This window comes from Labeo rohita, chromosome 14 (genome assembly GCF_022985175.1).
Source record: "Labeo rohita strain BAU-BD-2019 chromosome 14, IGBB_LRoh.1.0, whole genome shotgun sequence".
NCBI lineage: Eukaryota > Metazoa > Chordata > Actinopteri > Cypriniformes > Cyprinidae > Labeo > Labeo rohita.
In genome coordinates, this window is record NC_066882.1 from 24,134,768 (window position 1) to 24,156,576 (window position 21,809).

The following is a 21,809-nucleotide window of genomic DNA, read 5'->3' on the forward strand; positions in this document are numbered from 1 at the left end:
TCAGTCACAACCCCAGTTCTTTCATATGGGCGAGGACGACATCTCGATGCCGAGCCGCCACTGCTCAGAATGAGCTAATACCGACAAAATGTCAATAAGGTTCAGTATGCAGATGCCCTGGAGTTACAGATGAGCCACAGAAAGATAGCCGCAGCAGCACGAGCTCTCACTCAGAAGGGGGAAGAACTGCAGCACGGGCTTCCGAGCCCTGAGAGAGAGCGCTAGATCTAGGGAGAAAGGCAGAGAGAGGGCGGACCCGTCTCTAACCCGTTCGCCAGATCCATGCTGCGATCCCCACGGCCGTAGTAGCCGCTCTGCCTCGGCAAAAGCGGGAACTGAACTGCGGGGACTCACGAGAGCTCCCTCCTCGAAGAGAGCTCTCCGGGAGCGAAACATGCGCAGCGAAAATGCAGGCAGATAGCTCCCTCGAGAGCTGACGCAGCCCGCTTTGCTGCAAGCTCTCACTCAGAGGGGGAAGGACCGCAGCGCTGGCTTCCGACCCAGAGAGAGAGCGCTAGATCTAGCGAGATAGGCAGAGAGACGGCGGACCCGTCTCTAACCCATCCGCAGATCTATGTGTGATCCCCACGATCACAGCCGCCGCCCTGCCTCGGCAGAAGCGGGAGCTGAGCCGCGGGAGCTGAGCCACGGGGAACGCAAGCGCGAGCAGTCAGCTCCCTCGAGAACTGACTCCCATGCTTCGCTCACAAACAGACAACAAATAGACTGTGTGTATCCCCACCTGAAATAGCGCGGGCAGAGAGGGACACAGTCTAAAATGTCGCTGCTTATATTTGTAAGAATGCTTGTAGGACATAGTGCCACTCTCAAATAAAAGCTGTGCAAACTAGCACAAAAACAGAGTGACTCACACACAACACAGAGGGCTTCGCTGAATGAATGAAGCTGAATGCCGGTTCTGGCACATGTGCTTTAAAGCTTCCTGGTCCGTGACGTCACCTGCCTATGACGTCTCGCCTCTCTATTGGACTGATTACACGTGAGCGTCCCCAAAGCGTTTGTAGACACAGCTCGAGTTAAGGGGAACGATATGCACAACGATAAACACATTTTGTGCGTAAGATTAAACACTTTATTTTGTTGTTTCCCGTCCTCATATGCTCCGCATCACAAGGGAAGAAAATGGCTTCTGTGAAAAAAATTTCAAATGGGTGAGGCGCACACACGAGCAAATGTCCCGTATTTACACCGGTCAGAGGGCGCTGTTTATACTAGTTAGTGTAAATCCTCTAAAATTCAACATCAGAAAATTCAACATCATTATATCTTTACTCTAAAAATCCATAACACCAGGATTTTGCTAATGATCCATTCATAGACTCTTAAGTATATGCCCATTAAAATCCAAACAGCGACTTTTTTTGTGTTATTGAAGACATGGTCAGTGTACCTTCAAGAAGAATTAATAATAATAATAGTAATAATAATAATAAATAACAATGAGCTGTGTATTGTATGCTTTTTTCTTAGCTGCTTTCATGACTATCTGTATGATCAAATAGTTTCATAACTCCGTAAAAAGTTAAAAAAAAAAAAAAAAAAAAAAAAAAAAAAAAAAAAGGTCATCCACATGTTTGTACATGTTCTTTATCATATATGGCTCATTCAAACAGTGTTATTACAAATATGTACATATATGTTCACATATTTTAACTATCATTTTATTTGGCCATATATCACATTTCTATATGGGAGACACTATTATTAAGGTAAGTGCAGTTTTAGTGTTTTAAATGTTTTTTAGGGGTGTAATGGTACAGAAAACAATGCTTTGTACAGCATCTTCAGATGGATGCAGAGGGGCTCATTTACTAAAAATGGTGTGGATTTTTCATATTGTATGCACAAAAAAAACCATGTCTAATTCACAACTTACTTATAACCTCATTCCAAATAGCTAGAAATTGGAGTATTCTAAGTAAGGCTAGTCACTTGCATTTTTGCTGTGGCACCCGGGGAGCAGTTTCGGTGCCTTGCTCAAGGGTCTCACCAAGACTCAAACCTGCCATCTTTGGGTTAAAAGTCTAACGATTAAGCCATAACTGCCCTAATACAGCCTTTCGTCACTCTGTGACACTCTTCAAAGACGTACTATTGTCTAAAAAGCAATCTTCGAACAAAGCAGTCTCTGCCATTCTCAAAATGCAGCACTGAGCACCTCACCCTGAAATTTTTTTTATTGTTTTGTATATTTTAGGGAAGGCGGCTGTAGACAGTTGGTACAGTGAGATCAAAGATTACACCTTTAGCACACCAGGAAATCAGCCTGGCACAGGTAATGATCATTTTAGTAATTCATTTATTATTTCAGTTGAATATATGAAATGACCAAAATGTTGACATTAACATTACTTATTATTGGCTTACTGCCTTTATTCTACTTCTTTCTTGTTATTTATTTTACATGTTTGCAGGGCATTTAACCCAGGTTGTGTGGAAGTCATTGCAGTTTTGCATTTGTATAAGAAATAAACTTATTAGCCTATGAAACACACAAAACGTTGGTTTCACTTTCAAGTAGGTTAGATTCCTAACATAAAGATGTTGCTATCCAGAAAGTCATCTTTGTTTTTGTTCATCACAAGTCCACAATTTTACAAAAAAAAAACAAGAAGATAAACCTACAGTTTCCCAGGAACTTCACAGCCTGCTTTGCCCCTATTCAGACATTGATTTGAGGGTTGATAACAGCAGCATAAATGAATACACGAGCACGGCTAGAACTAGTGCATCTTGTGGGGTTCAACAATAACACAATAGGTGCACAAGTAGCTTTGGAAACTTGTTTTCCATGATCATTTCAATAACATATTTACACCTTAATTCTCCCATATTTCTCGCCAATACATCTCGCCAATAGCCTTCAGCGTTTAACTTTATTATCACTTTATTATTTCTGTGAATATGCGAGACTCCTGGTTCTTTAGCCGCGGTAGCGAAATAACAAGAATAACAAAGTGCAGTAAATGGTAAAACTATTTGCACTACAAAGTGTGTTCACAATTAAGATAATACATTAAAATAATATGGTAAGACACCAATATCAAGTATAGCAAGCGAATGACACTGGAAGCCAGACACATTACATTTACAAATGGCCGCACCAGCTCTTATTGGAAAAATAAGGTGGATACATGCCGTTGCTCCGTTTGTAGGAGGTGCGTTTTAAAAATGTTTTCCTGACGAATCCTGGACTCCTGCTCAAAATGATAAATTAATATAACCATATCTAAAAAAGGTGTGAAAGCACCCTTAATGTACGTTTTTTAAAACAAAGCAAGCTGATATTTGCCATAGCGACGGCAAGAAGCTAGTGGACTGCCAAGTCGCGTTTACTCCAAAATGGCGGAAGTGTAGGGCTGCTGCTGGACGCCGCTGTTGCAATGGAACATTCCATTGGCTTTCACTTCTTGTCAATATAAGTTCTTTGCTTACGGTTAACATTTGGCTTTTACTTGGAAAAACACAAATAACGTGCAGGTTTGTGGCAGTCCACATCTCAGCCCACTCATTCATTCTTCCCGTATTGCTATTGGTGGATTACTGATAGTTTGAAAATATGTCCGTTATTTCCCGCTCTGCTCCCTCATTAACAGCAGCCTTTGCCCAGACACACTATTATTAAGGTTAGTGTAGTTTTGGTGTTTTAAATGTTTTTTTAGGGGTGTAATGGTACAGAAAAAAATGGTTTGTTTCGGTATGTGTACCGAACATGCCGACAAATGCCATTTTGACGCTCTTGGATGTGCAGTGACAAGTACAGAAGCACGGAGAGCGAGTCACTCCTGTCTCTTTTTTAGTTATAATGGGAATTAAATGCGAATGAAAATCTCATGTCTCATTTAACCTCAATCAGTTTCGCAACCTCGTAAAAACGGCAATAAAACAGGATTATCTTTACCTCAGGCAAGATATTCAGTGTCCACAGCTTGTTACTTTGCTAGAAAATGGCCTACACTCTAAAACTGCTGGGTTAATAACAACGTAGCGCTGGGTAAAATATGGACATACCCAGCGATTGGGTTGTTTTGACCCAGCAGTTGGGTTAAATGTTAACCCAACCTTCTGGGTAGTAACCCAACCGCTGGGTCAAAACAACCATATTATGTAGTTTGTCCATATTTTACCCAGTGCTGGGTTGTATTTAACTCAGCACGTTTTAGAGTGTATGTGCAATTTACATGTTTGGATACTTTCATTTCACATTTTCATTAATGTTATGTATATTATTAAGTATTATGTCTTTATAGTTTGTTATTAGAGTAGCTAAAGTTTTACTCATCTAAAAATGCCTATAGCAGCACTCATGTCATGGCTTTAAATAATATCTAACGTATTATACTAATTATGATACTGTTTTTTTTTCTCTCCTTCCTGACAGACTGTGAGTGAGAAAGGCATAAATATGGTTAAATAATGGCTTTTGGTGTATCAGCCATATAAGAATATCATATAAGGTCCATATATCAGCCACATCTGTTTTCATGATTTGGCTCATTTTGGGTTGGGTTATGGCACTGTTTTGGTTCAGTTCTGGCTAAAGAGATGTGGACCAGTTTTGGGCCGGTGAACAAATACTAATCTGGGCCACACTTTAGCTGCTGATATGGGCCGGATCAGAGCCAAAGGAAATTTGCAGACTGAGAAATTGATCAATATTAAGTGAGTTTATAATTAAAACAAACAAACAAAAAAACAATATTTGACAGGGCTCAGAAAAATCACCAATTTGAAGAGAAGTTTTCATACCTTATTGATTTGCTCTTATTTTAAGCATAAACTCTTCATTTGTTCAATTCGTTAATTTTGTTACATGTTGTAAATATATAATTATTTATATTATGACATTTCCACTGGAAAACAAGACAAAAACACTGAGGAAGATTTAATATTTAATGCCATGACTATAAATCTGTGGCAGGGCAAATTTAGACATTTTAAAACTAGTAGAAAACCTGTACATGTAATTTTGTCTCATGAAAGCAATAATTAATATTTCCCAAACTCTAAGCTGAAAATATATTATGCATTAAAATTATTTTTGGATTAATTAGTGGATAATATATCTGTGGCATACTTGTACTGAATTCTATTATTATTAGAAGTTTTAATTTAAAGTTAAAGGAATTAGTTTATATGCTTATAATCGAATGCATTGTATAATTATTTTATTTAAATATTTTAAAATAAACTAGTGGTTATTTTAGGATTGACAAAGATGATTTCTAAATTATTTTTTTTTCTATAAAGTTATTTGATATTCCAGCAATACCTGTTCTGTAAGCCCCATTTTGCATAATGCTGAAACAAATCTATTTTTTTAAATGTCTCACATGACAGTACTCAGTCAATAATAGCTTGTTTTTGATATAGCTGTTACTGGCAGCAGTGTTACAAATGTCAGCAGCAGTTCAGAGGAATGCCTGTCTGGCATTTACAAAAACATTTTTGTCCGTCTCATAGGAGGAAATCAATTAGAGGTCATCACAGGTGTTGAGATGCCATGTCAGGAGTCATGCTCTAATTACTTTCATTGTTGCCACTGTTTAGTGCAGTGCACCATAATGTGAAAGCTGAATGCCAGACAGTGTGGTTTCTGGAGAAGAGCAGTGATACTCAGTGTGTATAGCTGAAACCATGAGGAAGATTTTATACAATTTGGTTATTGGTTAAGAAGAGTTAAGCACACGCAAATGTAAAAAAAAAAAACTCCAGGGGATTTTAAGATAAAAATAGGAATCCCGTACATGCAAATCTTGCACTCAAAAGGCACCCGTCATTAGACATGCTGACTGCTCATCTGCTAGAGTGGCTGGTGAGGCGATAGAAGCACATTTGTGCATTTTTACTTCATAGCTCACAGACTATATCTACCTGCCATCTTTTGCTGTAATAATAATTTATATGTGCTAATATTACTAATAACCCTATAAAATATACTCTTATCATTTCTAAAGCATCTAAATTAACAACACGATAAAAACTTTGCTGAAAAACTTCTTTTCACTAATGATAGTTAACAATGGTTAATGTTAATTTCAGTATTTACTAATGCATTATTAAAATCAAAAGTTGTGTTTGTTGACATTATGCACTATGAATTACCATGAACTAACAATGAATAAATGTATTTTTATGAACTAACATTAATAAAGATGAATAAATACTGTAATAAATGTATTATTTATTGTTCGTTCATGTTAATTAATACATTAACTACCATTAACTAATGGAACCTTAAATGAAAACTTTAAAAACCTCAAATTAAAAAAAATGCAATAAACTCTTAAAAAAAAGAAAAATTAAAATGTTAAGTGACTTTACAGGGTTAAATATGAACATGCTTTATCATGTAATATATATTTTAATTTGAGATCCTAAATAATAATAATATCACTGCTTAAAACTTGCTTAACTGCTAAACACTTATTGCTAAACTATTTTTCTTTTTTTCCCTTTTTATTCTTGAATATATTTTCAAATTAAAAGACTAATTGTGATCTACATTATGACTATTTGAAATATATTAAATTATTTTCAGATGATGAGTCACAAAACCAAAGAACGAGTCCCATTAATTAGATACTCTAAGGCTTTGTAACTTCTTAACCAAAAAAACCATAAAAAAAAAAAACAACTGAACAAATCATTTTTTTATTTGTATTTTTTATTTCATTACATTATCTTGTAACATACCGTTCAAGTGATATTTATAAATATAGAATAAAACAGAAGAAAGAACTAAAAGTGTGTGCTGTTTGACACAGAACTATGTATACAATGTGTTGTGTGTTTTTGGTGGGAAGGGTCTTCATAATTACAGACACAGATGATATGTTGCAATTCACAGCAGGATTGTTTGTCACATTACCCAAAAATACTTTCACAGTTAAGCATTAATATTTCAAGTAATAACATTTAAACGCCCAAAAATAACAAAACAACATCAAACTGAAATAGACAACTGAGGTGAAAATCCTACATCACAAAATTTAACATAAATTCACAATTTTTCATAAAAGTGCTGCCTTATGATAATGTGTGTGTGTCTCTGTGTGGGTAAAAAGGAAAAAAGGAAAAAAGAACTAATTATCACAGCAGATTTCACAGTAATATCTTCTGAATATATCTGTATTTACATATATGTGACATTGGACCACAAAACCAGTCTTAAGTAGCATTCGTAGAAATAGCCAAAAATACACTGTATGGGTCAAAATTATCGATTTTTCTTTTATGCCAAAAATCCTTAGGATATTAAGTAAAAATCATGTTCCATTTTTGATTAGTAATATGCATTGCTAAGAACTTCATTTGGACAACTTTAAAGGTGATTTTCTCAATATTTAGATTTTTTTTGTTGCACCCTCAGATTTTCATATAGTTATATCTCAGCCAAATATTGTCCTATCCTAACAAACCATACATCAGTATTCAGATTTCAGGTGATATATAAATCTCAGTTTCAAAAAATTGACCCTTGTGACTGGTTTTGTGGTCCAGGGTCACATATATGTATATATATAGTACTGCCTATCATAGTAACTTTCACAATCATGTCTTTTCACAGTCATGTCTTCAATAAAAGATCCAATGAGTTATTTGACCAAACTTTTTTGTTCATGTAACATTTTTTTCCATTCGTTTTCCCCACAGGGATTTAATTTTTTTTTCCCGTGTAGAAAATAAACTGGATTTTTACTTCTACAGCTTCACTTGCTCTCAATTTTGCTGGTTAATGCAGACAAATTCTTCACCTCCAGTCCAGCTGGAGCCATTTCCACTGGCAAGATTTGCAGAGCTTGAGACGGACACACGTTACAGAAATACGGAAACACTTTCTCGCTGAAAGTGTGCTTGAAGGTGTGGAGATGCGTGTCGGTGAGAGGATTGAAGAATGACACTTGCCCTTCGTCCCAGTCCAACTGGACTCTGACACGCTGGACCTTCTGTTTCACAGGAAGTGATGTGAGAAGCTCCCCTGAACAGCTTTGTCCGTATGTGCCGTTGTGAAAGCCGAGGCGCCACAGACCAGAACTGGGCAGATTGTCTCGAGTCTGGATGGCAGACTCTGAAATCACTCCTAAGGCCCAGGTGGTGTTGTCACCGACCTCGACGTCCCAATAGTGAATCCCAGAGCTGAAGCCCTCAGAGCCCAGGACGCTTGTATATCCCTCATGTTTGTCTGTGTAACCCAAGGCCTGTCGACTCCACTGACCAAACCTCACATTGCTCAGATTGTCAGAGAGATGCAGGCATGGGTGAGCGGTGTTAGGGTCGAGGACAACAGGAACTAGAGATGAAAGAGAATGAAAGTTTATGATACATTTTAGACTACACTTTTAAAAATGTAGGTTCCACAAGGGGGTTTTCGTAGTGATGCAATAGAAGAACTATTTTTGGTTTCCCAAGAAACTTTTAGTGAACATTTCATGAAGGGAACTCCAGGTATTAAGACTTTTATAGCTTAATGGAGAAGTCCACTTCCAAAACAAAGATTTACATATAATGTACTCACCCCCTTGTCATCCAAGATGTTCATGTCTTTCTTTCTTCAGTCGTACAGAAATTATGTTATTTCAGGAAAACATTTCTGCATTTTTTCTCCATATAATAGACTGCCATGGTGCCCCGATTTTGAACTTCCAAAATGTTTAAATGCAGCTTCAAACGATCCCAGCAGAGGAAAAAGGTCTTATCAATTATCGGTTATTTTCATTTAAAAAAAAAACAAAAAAAACAATTTAAATACTTTTTATTCTCAAACACCCGTCTTGCCTTGCTTTCATTGAACTCTGTGTATTCTGGTTCAAGACAGTTAGGGTATGTCGAAAAACTCTAATCATATTTTCTCCCTCAACTTTGCAAAGTAAACAGGCAAAGAAGATCAAACACCCTTAACAAAAAAGGTAAAACAGCGATATAGGACGATTTTGAAGTTGAGGGAGAACATGAGATGGGAGTTTTTCGACATACCCTAACTCTCATGAACCGGAACAAAAACAGTTTAAGACGAGCGTTTGATATTAAAAAGTAGATAAGATAAGATAGATAAGACCCTTCTTCCTCGGCTGGGATCATTTAGAGCCCTTTGAAGCCGCGTTTAAACTACATTTTGGAATTTCAAACTTAGGGGGCATCATATCAGTCCATTATATGAAGAAAAATGCAGAAATATTTTCCTCAGAAAACATAATTTATTTACAACTGAAGAAAGAAAGACATGAACATCTTGGATGACAATGGGGTGAGTACATTGTATGTGAATCTTTGTTTTGGAAGTGGACTTCTCCTTTAATATAACATAAATGAAGTCTAGTACTGAAATATGTAGTAGAAAACCCATGAAAGATTTATGTTATTTAAAAAATCCACATCATTTTATACATATTTTGGAGTATGGGAGGTGCCATAAAATAGCAACAGGTAGCAGCAGTAGCTCACCAAATGCAACCATTTTACGTAATCGTAATAATACATAAAATTATTATTCATAAAACGATGTGTTTTTTTAGTGGATTTTATCTCAGAATCGTGAGATATAAACCCAGAAATGCAAGAAAAAAGTCCTAATTACCTTTTTATTGTTATTAGTTTTTATCCTATTCCTCAGTGTACATGACATTTTTAATCTAAAGAACCTTTTTCGACAGTAAAGAAACTATTGTTGAATAGAAAGATTACATGGATGTTAAATGTTCTTCCTGGAACTGTTCAATACATGAGACTCACTGTATTGAGCAGCAGCCTTCATTTTCTGCCATACTTTGAACTTTAGATTTCCCAGGTGCTTTGCCACATTAATTAGCACTTCGGGGAGCTTCTCTGGACAGGGACTGGTGCACTGAGAGCTGGAAGAACATCCTCAGTCAGTACTCAATGCGATTTTGGGTCACAATCAGTATAGATAGAGTTCATACAACAGAAATCGCACTTACCTTTCAGGAGGGCCTTTGTACGTCTTTAGATGGATTTACATGGAAATGACAAAGATACGTTTTATAATTAAAAACAATTCTCATAATCAAAATCATAATAAAAGTTTATAATTAAAAACGAGCAGAATGATTTCCGAAGGATCATGTGACACTGAAAACTGGAGTAATGATGCTGAAAATTCAGCTTTGCACACAAGAATAAATTCAGTTTTAAAATATATATAACAGTAGAAAACAGTTTATTTAAATTATAATAGTATTTCATAATGTTAATTTTTATTGTACTTTTAATCTAATAACTGAATGATGAAGTGAAATATATAATTAAATACATATTAAAAATTATTTTATCCTGGTTAGTAAGAATGATAAATAATTGACAATACCAGTAGGAACGAGATGTTGTCAGTCTCTATCTCTTCCTCAGTGATCCTCATTCTTTCTTCCAGAGATAAGAGTTCACTGTTAATTCTCATCATCTGCTCCTCTAACAGTTTCCGTTTCTGCTCCTCTTCCTCCTTCAGAGCAGTTATCCTGGCCGCCTCTTCATCATGCAAAAACTGTCGAAGCTGCTCAAACTCCTTCTTAATATGTGCCTCTGTTTGTTCAGCTTGATTCTGTAACACAGCGCAAAAAAGATAAAAGTTATGTAACTGTTACTCTTTTCATAGCATATGAAGGTTTTTCAACTGTTGATTTTACCTTGATGTGTTTCACTCGTTGATTACAGATGAACTTCTCTAATTTTAAAATTTTGTGGTTTTCCTGCAAAGGCTTCAGGCTTGTTTTGAGCACCTCCTGAAACATGGAAATATAATTCATTTACAGTATTCAGGGCTTATTTAAAATTCAAAACTTTTTCAAATAATTTGTACTTAAAGACTTAAAGGATTAGTTAACTTCCAAAAAAAAAAAAAAAAAAAAAAAAAAAAATCGAATAATTTACTCATTTGTTTTTCTTCAGTTGAAAAGAAATTAAGGTTTCTGAGAAAAACATTCCAGGATTTTTCTCCATATAGAGAACTTCAATGGGGATCAGCGGGTTGAAGGTCCAAACTGCAGTTTCAATCGATCGTTTCTCTAGATAAGACACTTATTCCATGGCTGGGATTGTGTAGAGCCCCTTGAAGCTGCATTGAAACTGAATTTAGAGCTTCAACTCACTGATCTCCATTGACTTCCACTATAAAAACAAATATCCTGGAATGTTTTTCTCAAAAACCTTCATTTCTTTTCAACTGAAAAAAGAAAGACACAAACATCTCGGATTATCAGACTAATTCTTTAATGACTAATTCTTTAAGTTTTGAACAAAATGCAGTAAAGTGGAATTATGTGCTCTTAAATGAAACCTATTAGAACTAAAAAGGAAATGTAACATTTCAAAATGTACCTTGAAAGCCACTGCAGCTTCATCCACTGGTCTGCATGTGTGTTCAACATGCATATCATCATTCGCACACACGCTGCACACTAGATGCTCATCTTCCACGCAAAAGAGCTGAAGTTTCTCTCCATGCACGCTGCAAAATAACTCAGCCTCGGCTGATGCCGTCTTGCTTCTCTCCTGCAGGAAGATCTCACACAGGTTCTTCAGAGCACGGTTGCATGGAGGACGGTCCATGCAGAAGTCTGTCCGGCATACAGGGCATATTTGTGAGCCACTGAGCTCCCAGTACTGATCCAGACAGGCCCAGCAAAAGCTATGAGAACACAGCAGGAGAACGGGATCTCTGTAGATGTCACGGCAAACCGGGCACAGAAGGTTCTCCTCAAACTGAGACGGCCGAGTTGCCATTTCGTAGTGTTTTAGCGGCTGAAAACGTGCTTTTCTGTTCGCTGAGGTGTGGAGGAAAGATTCAAATATAGCTGAGCTGTGATGTCACGTTGTAGAAAACGAGTTATGCCAGTGCTTGAGGTTTCCAAAGAATGGCTGAATGAATCGGTGTGATCACACGTTTGCAATGTTATTGCTCTTCCTTGGAAAGATTGACTTACATGATTCCAAAGAATTTTTTTTCTGTTTCTTTTTCGATCTTCTATTTGGGATTCACAGGAACAGCAGTATTTGACAGTAGGCCATACAGACGAATCAGAACCTTTTCTTTGTTACTTAATTGGTTTCATTCTGAATTACAAAATATATTTATAGGCTAAAAATTGCCAAACGATGGAAAGAATTTCCTAGTTCCTTGTTAGACTCCATCCGTGACTCATGAGTTGCCATGCTGTTAAATAGTGTAATTTGATGCCTGAGGGAAAACTGTTTTCAGGTAACAAAAAATGCAATACATCTTCAATAATATGAGCGTATATGACAGTAACGTGTAAGTGCGCGTGTTTATGTTGAGGGGGTGAAGTGACGGTACAGGAGCTTATATGCAAATTACTTTTAACATTAGGAAATTATTATTCACCGTGAAAGTTGTTCACCGTAGGTTGTATGCAGCATTAAATTTAATTGTGTTTGTATGTGTCTAGCCTCAGGTTGTTGTAAATCACTTTGGATAAACATCTGACAAATGGTTACTTGTCTGTTCTGTCTTACTGAATATAAATCAGAACATGCATATATTATGTATACTATTTATATATGACAATATATACATAGTATACTCTGACTCTGATCCAAGTGCTTTAAATATGAAAAAAAAGCAAACTAAGTATGAACTATACAAAGTGAAAACTTCAAGATTCTTCTTATTTTTAAGAAAATATTTCAAATATTATTTTAAATAATAATAATAATAATAAATTATAACTAATAATTATAATATATTTTTTTAAAGAATTGCAAAGTTTTGGCAAAGTCAAAAACTCTTGAAATTCATCTTAAGAAATTTCTTAATTTCTTTCTTAAGACTATTTTTGTGAATCTTGTCACAGCATTATTAAGAATAAAATTCATTTATAACTGCTATTTCTTCTTTTATTCTAACTTCCGAAAAGATTTTAAGAATACTTAATAGGAGCTTAATTTTTACTTTGATTCATTTTATGTTATTTTATCTGTGTGGCATTACTTTTAAAATGTAAACAAATACCTCAAGATTTTACTTAAGCTTTAAGGAAAATAATTGAGAACTTCTTAAGACATTTTCCAGAATTGCACAATTTTACAAACTCCTTGGAATTTATCTTAAGCAATGCTTAACTTCCTTCTCAAGACTTTTGTGAATCCAGCCCCAACATTCCTAAGAATAGAATAACCGCTATTTCTTTTTTATTTTCTAACTCAAAAAAAAAAAAAAAAGAACTAGTTGAGAACCTCTTAAGACATTTTCTAAAACTGCATAATTTTACAGACTCCTTGGATTTAATCTGAAGCAATACTTAACTTCATAAGATTTTTGGGAATCCAGACCCAGTATCATAAGGATAAAGTCCATTTATAACTGCTATTTAACTCCATTGTTCACTAGAGGGAGCCATTGCGTTGGATTTAGACTGACTTTGGTTTTAAAGCGTGTTCTCGTTTCGGCATTTGCCATCTGGATGGATGTCACTATCTCTATATGACAGTTGTGTATTGCAGTACCAAACGTCCAGAACGTCTTCATCAAATATAAAATATCAAGCATGCACCATGTTGCATACTTCAGGACCCTGTGAACCGCCCTTGTGAAATGGGTGTATTATCTACTGATGTGATGTAAAGGGAACCAATTATCAGTGACATTTAACCTCCGGGGGCGTGATGGCACTGGCAGAGGAAACAGATGTAATTAGTGGCGCTCCAGAGAGCCCTGTGACTGTGTTATTGCGGCCCGTTGTAAGAATGACAACAGTGATGCTTCCCTGAACTTGAAAGCTGTTTCCTATCGATTAACACGCCTGTCACTCTTGTGTTCAGGCTGATGAAAAGAAGTGTTGCTTTATTTGTGTCTGGGTGCTAGAAACACTTACAGATCATTGCTCTCCTGTAGCCAGAATGTTGAGTAACCTACGTAAAGTCTTGTTTTCACAACAAGCTTTTTCTGGTTAAGAGCTGCCTACTCAGAGTCCGTCTGAACGTCATGTAAAGTTACCAGTCACAGCTTTTGTTCTGCTGTTTTTAACTTAATTTTTAATTAGATTAATATTTTATTGTAGTTTAATCCATGTGGCAAAACTCCAAATAAAACCTAAAGATTGTTCTAAAAGCAATATTTACCTTATTGTGCAGCTCGGATGTAAGCTATTTTCTGTGAATGTGCAAGACTTCCGGTTTATTAACCACTGTAAGCAAATAACTCGAAGAATAACAAAGTGTAAACGCTAAAAATATATGTAATATGATAATTCCAAATATAACTAAAATGTAATTAGCATTTTTATTTAAAGTTACTACATAATTATTTGTGCTAAAATTATTTGGTCAGATGACTCAATTTGGAAAGTTGGGGCAACAAGTTTTGAACATGTACTTGAAGTACAAGTAAGTAATGTTAGAAACATATATATATATATATATATAGCATTGTATTGTTTTACATTATACTGTACTAAAGTAAAACAAGACTAAAACATTTCTGTTACATGTTAAACCGTACTTTTATTTTATTTTAGGTTGCTGGTTAGTTTAGTGTATACACACAATATTTTGTGTGTATACACTATGATATGATGCTAATTTGCTCAAATGAAACGGTAAAATTCACATTAAGTGACTCTTACAGCAGTTCTGGAGATTGTTCATGTGTTTGTCATCATATAATGACATAAACAAAGGCCGAAAACCACCACAAGCCTCAGGTGTGCTTCACTATTTGTGAAGTAAACAAAACGGCGTCTCCGCCATTCATTCATACAGAGCCAAGCGGAACATGAAGGATTCATATTTAAACCGTCTTTTTGCGTTGTAATACTTGATGAGTTTCTTTTACTGCACACATGTAACGCTCGTGGTGATTTCAGCGTCTGCCATAAAAAAAATGCATGAACAACATCTCCATAACTGCTCTGACAGTACTTCATGAGCATTTCACTTTTATTTGAGTAAAACCAAGGTCATATACTAACAGAAATTTAAAGGTATTTATGGCAACCCGTCAAAATAAACTTTAGCTTGTAAACATTGTGCCAGCAATATATTACTTTATACTTTATTATTACTTTTTTATATATTGCTTTTATCATTCAGTAGAATGTATGTACTATAATACTACTACTACTGCAACTGTTTAAAATGTAATAAAACTTTGTTACACAATATTTCTTCCATCTTTTAAATTTTAATAGTACATCCCCTTTATTTGCCAAAAATAAAATTTAATTTTCATTATTTGAAAATTTAAATACACAACACATCATTTCATAAGGATGTTGTAGAAATAATAAAAAAAAAAATATATATATATAGTTGTTTTATGCATTCAATAAATAGACATGCCAAAACTAATTTGGTAACAATTTCAAAGGGTCCTAAACATAACTTTTGATAAATTGATGTTAAAGTTTCATTGTTTTAATTAATTACATGTTTTTGTTGTTGTTCTTGATTAACATTGCATTTAACCATTAAAACAGAAAAAAAAAAAAAATGAATTTGGAAAAAATAAAATGGGGCCCTATTTTTGCATGCAAATATATATTTGTTACAGTTGTAAATACATTTTCAAATGTATTATTGTATTTGTGTAATGTATTTTTGTAAAGTTATAATTTTGTTATAATACTTTTGTTAGCTATTTGCAGTGATTTATTATTTACTATACTATTTTTCATAGTGTAACAACACTGTTTTGTGCCACTGCTTTGGCAAAGTATCTGTCAAATTAACTAAAATCGAAAACACAATATGACTTTGCTCACATGATCAGTTCATGATCCAGTGTTTTCAGAGTATCAGATAAGGGGTGAGTCAGGTCATTGACCTTTTTTCTTTGTTTAATTTGCACACTGAACATGGGTTAACTTGGAGCTCTTATTTTTGAACTCTTAAAGTACACCAGATGAATGAATTTAAAATTTAAAATATCTCAAATTTTGCATTGCCCTAGAAGGATCCACGTTTACCCACCTGTGTCTGACAAAATTTTACGCAAGTATGATGTTAGCTCCCATCCACCACCACTAGCCCCTGATGTTTTGGCACCAGCCCCGAATGTTTTCAAATCCTAGAAACGCCCCTGGGTTTAGGGGCAGGGGTTGGGCTAAATGTGTAAATAACATAATATAAATTAAACTGTTGTGACTATTTGCATTGAAAAAATTACACCCCAACATATATGCAATAATAGCAATATTATTACCCAATATATAATTTAATCATGGCGATAAAATTCCCAGTGCCTTTCGCGTCAGCACATTGACGCCAAGGGTTTCTTATTTAAAGCACTGGAGGACCCCTGCATGTCGAAAAATGATGTTAAAGGGGTACCCTAAACGTCAAGAAGTGATGCTAAAGGGTCCTGACCAAGCGTCAATATGTGACGAGTTGGGAGTGAGAACGTGTTGCTGCGCGCAGTATTGCTAGTACTTGAGTCAGTGACGTCAGTAACTTGAACAAATCCTTAAGTATTAAGCCTGAGCATTAAACTCTGACAGGTATTTTGTACCCTTTGTACTATGAACATGAGAAAATCTCACACACAGAGACCTGAGCCATATTTAGAGACCGGTGCGTGCAGTGGTGTTTCTTAAATATTTATTAAAACAGTATATTTCTCATAAAGCATGTTTCACCAAATTAGACAAAACATATAATGCAATATAAAAAATGAGAAATTAACAAATAAATCATTCTCAAAAGCCTGATGATCATATTTGAGTCTCATATTTGAACATGATTTTAGTTGCTTTAGTCCAGCAAATGTTCATATTGAAATATTATTAACAATATACAGTTGAGGTCAATTGTTTACATGCACCTTGCAGAATCTGCAAAATGTTAATTGTTTTACCAAAATAAGAGGGATCATACAAAATGCATGTTATTATTTATTTAGTACTGACCTGAATACAATATTTCACACAGAAGACATCTACATATTGTCCACAAGAGAAAATAATAGTTGAATTTATAAAAATGACCCTGTTCAAAAGTTTACATATGCTTGATTCTTAATACTGTGTTATTACCTGAATGATCCACATCTTTTTTTGTGTTTTTGTTTAGTGATAGTTGGTCATGAGTCCCTTGTTTGTCCTAAACAGTTAAAAAAAAAAAAACCTTCAGGTGCCAAAAATTATTTGTTTTTTCAGCTTTTTTGTGTATTTGAACCCTTTCCAGCGACTGTATGATTTTGAGGTCCACCTTTTTCACACTGAGGACAACTAAGATACTTGTATGCAACTATTACAGAAGGTTTAAACGCTCACTGATGCTCCAGAAGGAAAAAAAAACGATGCATTAAGAGCCAGGGTTGTAAACTTCTGAACAGAATGAAATGTGTGCATTTTCCTTAGTTTTGCCTAAATATCATATTTTTTTCATTTCGTACTGCCTTTCAGAAGCTACAGAATATAATTACATGTTTCCCAGAAGACAAAAGTTAAATTTACCCTGATCTTCAAAAGTGCTTTGGAGCATCAGAGAGCGTTTGAACCTTCTGTAATAGTTGCATAGGAGTCCCACAGTTGTCTTCAGTGTGAAAAGATGGATCTCAAAATCATACAGTCATTGCTGGAAAGGGTTCAAATACACAAAAATGCTGAAAAAACAAAGAATTAGTGGGACCTGAAGGATTTTTCTGAAGAACAACGGGCAGTTCAACTGTTCAGGTCAAACAAGGGACTCATGAACAACTATCACTAAAACACACACACAAACACACACACACACACGTTTGTTTTTGTGAATTGTGGGGACTTTCCATAGACTTCTATAGTTTTTATACTGAGATATTGTCTATCCCCTAACCCTAAACCTACCCCTTACAAGAAAAATGTTTGCATCGTTACATTTTCAAATAAACACCATTTACTATTTTTAATATTTTTTTTACATTGTGTGGACCGTAGGCCTGTCTCCACAATGTCAAAAATTTCAGGTTTTACTATCCTTGTGGGGACATTTGGTCAAGTCAGTCAGTACTAAATTAAAAAAAATAACGCATTTTGTATGATCCCTCTTATTTTGGTCAAATAATTAACATTTTGCAGATTCTGCAGGGTGTATGTAAACCTTTGACCTCAACTGTAAATGTTATTATGTTTTCTTTATAAAAATCAGTAAAGACTTCACAACAAAATTAACAGTATAAGTAACAAAGTATATTTTTTTATCAAACAAGTTTTAACAAATTGACTGCTCACTAAAAAAACCCACAGATCGTGATTTATTGGTGATTTATGCACTTTTTAATGTCATATTTTCCATTTGTCCCTTATTTTTTGTTCTCTTTCTTCTGGAGATGTCAAGCAACTGGAGCAACAGAACTTTTTTCAGTTTTTTTTAATGTGACTTTGAATCCATTTAAAATCACACAAAGTCTCAAATGAATCTTAAAGCCCATTCTGCAGTCACACTGTCCCATACATGGACAAAATATTCAGCCTGCGCCACACTAATCAGACTAAATGTAATTTATCATGGTCAAATACAAAATAATTTTTCTTGGCAATCACACTATTGAATATAAAAAGCATAACCTGTTCAATTGTGCATACTATTTTTTCAGGAGCCTGTGAGAGTTCATGTTATTTCTCTCTCTCTCTCCACTAAGGTATGGACTGTTTCCAAAGCCTTTCCAAGCGTTTGTTTCAGCTCACTCATCATGAGCACTGAACGTGACTCTGCTCACCAAGCACACATCATGATGCCATGCAAACAGTCATGAATCAAAGTGCTTTGATGTTTATAAAGACCAGTAGGGCTGATTTCACTTAGTTTTTTCACTGATCAGTCCAGATTCTGTGGTATTGAATGCACTCATTTTTAGGTGCATTGTGGGAATGGATTTTATGTATATGTGCATATATGTGAGTATGTTATGGTGAGAATATGGAGGAAAAACAGCTTAATCTTATTCAGAGTATAATTCTGATACTTGTAATGTAAGGGTTAGTTCACCCAAAAATGAAGTTCTGTCATTAATTACTCACCTTCACATCGTTCCAAACCCATAAGACCTTCGTTCATCTTCAGAACACAAGTTAAGGTATTTTTGATGAAATCCGAGAGCTTTCTGACCCTGCATAGACAGCAATGCAACTGATACGTTCAAGGCCCAGAAAGTTATTAAAGTAATCATTAAAATAGTTAATGTGACATCAGTAGTACAACTGTAATTTTATAAAGCTATGAAAAAACTGTATGCACACAAAAAACACAAAAATAGCGATTTTATTTAACAGTTTCTTCTCTTCCGTGTAAGTCTTCAGTGCATGTACATAAGAGTACCACCTTGTACAATTACACCAAAAGGCCTTTTACCTGCTAAAGTAGCAATCAGATGACAGAATGCATGTGGTAGATTGTGTGACAGGTTTATCAGCACAATTTTGATTATGTTGATCATTTAGAGACCATAGAAATTTGTTTATCAAATATAATACAGTACGGTCAGAGGGGTCATTATTACATTTCCCTGATGTTTTGAAACAAAAGAGTATTTTTAAATTTAGCCCAGAAATAATCACATCTGTGTGACCTCAACAGTTCGAGCGTCACAGTGTAATTTCAGGCTTTGCAAAGAGCTTGTTATTGAAGGATGGAGCAGTTAAACACTATATTGGATCCGACAGCAGAGCGCATGTGAAAAGGGCATCTGCATTGAAGCCTAAAAGGCACAAAAAATAAGCTAATTTAAGTGTGAGGGTCAAAGAAAGAGTGCAAAATGTTGATGGAAAACGAACTGCTGATCAACATGATAAGAGGCCTTCATTTTTAGAATTTTAAATGATTCCTAAAATTGCATTTTTTTTGTTGCGCTTCATATAATTCATACAAACATGTAATGTTCTGACTTTTTGAGGCCTGATTTTAAACATATAGTTCACCCAAAAATGAAAATTCTGTTGTTAATTACTCACCCTAATGTTGTTTCAGACATGTAAGACCTTCAGTCATCTTTGGAACACAAATTAAGATATTTTTGATGAAATACGAAAGCTGGTCTGCATAGAAAGCAACATTGTTAAAATAGTCCATGTGACATCAGCAGTTCAACCGTAATTAAACCATAAGAAATTGTTAAATATAGTTGTTATTTTTATTTTCTTTGCACACAAAAGGTATTCTCATAGCTTCATAACATTACGGTTGAACCACTGATGTCACATGGACTATTTTACCTTACTATTTGTCCTTTTCTGGGCCTTGAACGTGTCAGATGCATCACTGTCTATGCAGGTCAGAAAGCAGATTTCATCAAAAATATCTTAATTTGTATTCTGAAGATGAACAAAGGTCGCACCGGTTTGGAACGAAATAAGGGTGAGTAATTAACGACAGAATTTTCATTTTTGGGTGAACTATCCCTTTAATATTCAGAATCTGAATCAGAAAGTGACAAGAGAATTTTGATCAGATGAGTAAACAGACATGAGAAAGTGTATTCATCTGGCTGGAGAATCTGCGTAACACCTGCTGCCTCTCTGACAGTGACCCACAGCGAGAGTCAGAGCGCCTGTCATCCTCAATACAACACACACGCACAGGGAGCAGCACTTCACACACACTCCTCCAGATGGTTCAAGAGTGGGCCGTGGACACACATCAGTGCGGAGAGAAAGAGAGAAGGATGAAGGCGCGAGGCACTGGAAAAAAGAAAAATAGAAGATCACGAAAGATATGGAAGATTCAGTTGCAAAGACAACTATTTTTATATTTCCTGAAAAAAAAAAAAGTAGTGAGTGGTTCTTGTCTGTCACTATGTGTTGTGGGTGGTCAGGGTTGCCATGCACTTGCTACATTGTTGGTAGGGTGTTACTAAGGGCAACAGGCCATGTGACATCTTTCATAACCATAATACAAACAGTGCAAATTAGGAATCAAAGTTTAACATTTAGAGTTAAAGACCTCCTGTGTTGACTGTTTACATGTCTATCTCGTATTTTTAAGTCACTTAAAGGCAAACCATGTGCAAATTATCAGAACGCACCACTGCTGAGCATTTTCTCCTTAAAACTGCAGTGTACTGAAGTCTCAAAAATGCAGTTGGAAAAAACCCACTGTTTCCACTGTTCAAATCACTGAAAGCACCAGAAACAAATTAGTAAAAAATATGAAGAGAAAACCTCAGGAAGGCCAAGAAAATACACACACTGAGACGTGTTTAAAACACACACACACAACAACAAACTGGTAATGAGTAATTGACTGGATATTTTAAGAAAGTTGACCTGTATTGTGGTGTGACAGCCCCATCTAGAACAATTTCAAACCGCATTTTTCATTTTACAATTACAGTATTAATCATGCAGTTTCATGAGAATATTAACCATGAGAAACTACATGGAATTCTCTTTTATTCTAATTTATTTTTAGAACATTTTAAATGTTTTTTAACCCTTTAACTGTCACCCCCATTTTGGAACATAGACGTGAAAGTGCACTATCCAAACTTAAATTATTATAATTCGTGAACAAATACTTTTCGTAATATGATATTAAAGTACCATTTCCATGGTAATGCAATGTCTGATTTTAAAATGGCTTTCACAGGATGAATTTCGAGGTTTTAAGCTTTCAGTTGATATCATTTATTATGATCTCTAAAACATGATAGGTAAAAAGACTTTTTGTGACAAAGGTCAGAATTCCTGTTATGTTATAGATTTTTGAGGTGCACTCTTGTCATAAATTAATCTGTTACTTTTCCTACATAATTTATAGCAAATAACAGTGGTAAAATATTTATTCAGGACCTTTTTAAGGTCTATTTCTTAGACCTTCCCAATGATATATACTGCCCTCCAAAAGTT

At 35.2% G+C, this 21,809-nt stretch overlaps 1 protein-coding gene across 1 annotated transcript; it reads right to left on the bottom strand.

Annotated features, from left to right (window-relative positions):
• Window positions 1–7,733: 7,733 nt before the first annotated feature.
• trim35-27 (tripartite motif containing 35-27) lies at window positions 7,734–11,757 on the bottom strand. The gene is made up of 6 exons (XM_051126998.1): window positions 11,353–11,757; window positions 10,662–10,757; window positions 10,346–10,576; window positions 9,960–9,982; window positions 9,754–9,872; window positions 7,734–8,314 (listed from the first exon to the last, which is right to left on the bottom strand). Exons 1-6 carry the CDS (start codon window positions 11,755–11,757, stop codon window positions 7,734–7,736), a joined length of 1,455 nt encoding a protein of 484 aa, XP_050982955.1.
• Window positions 11,758–21,809: the final 10,052 nt, after the last annotated feature.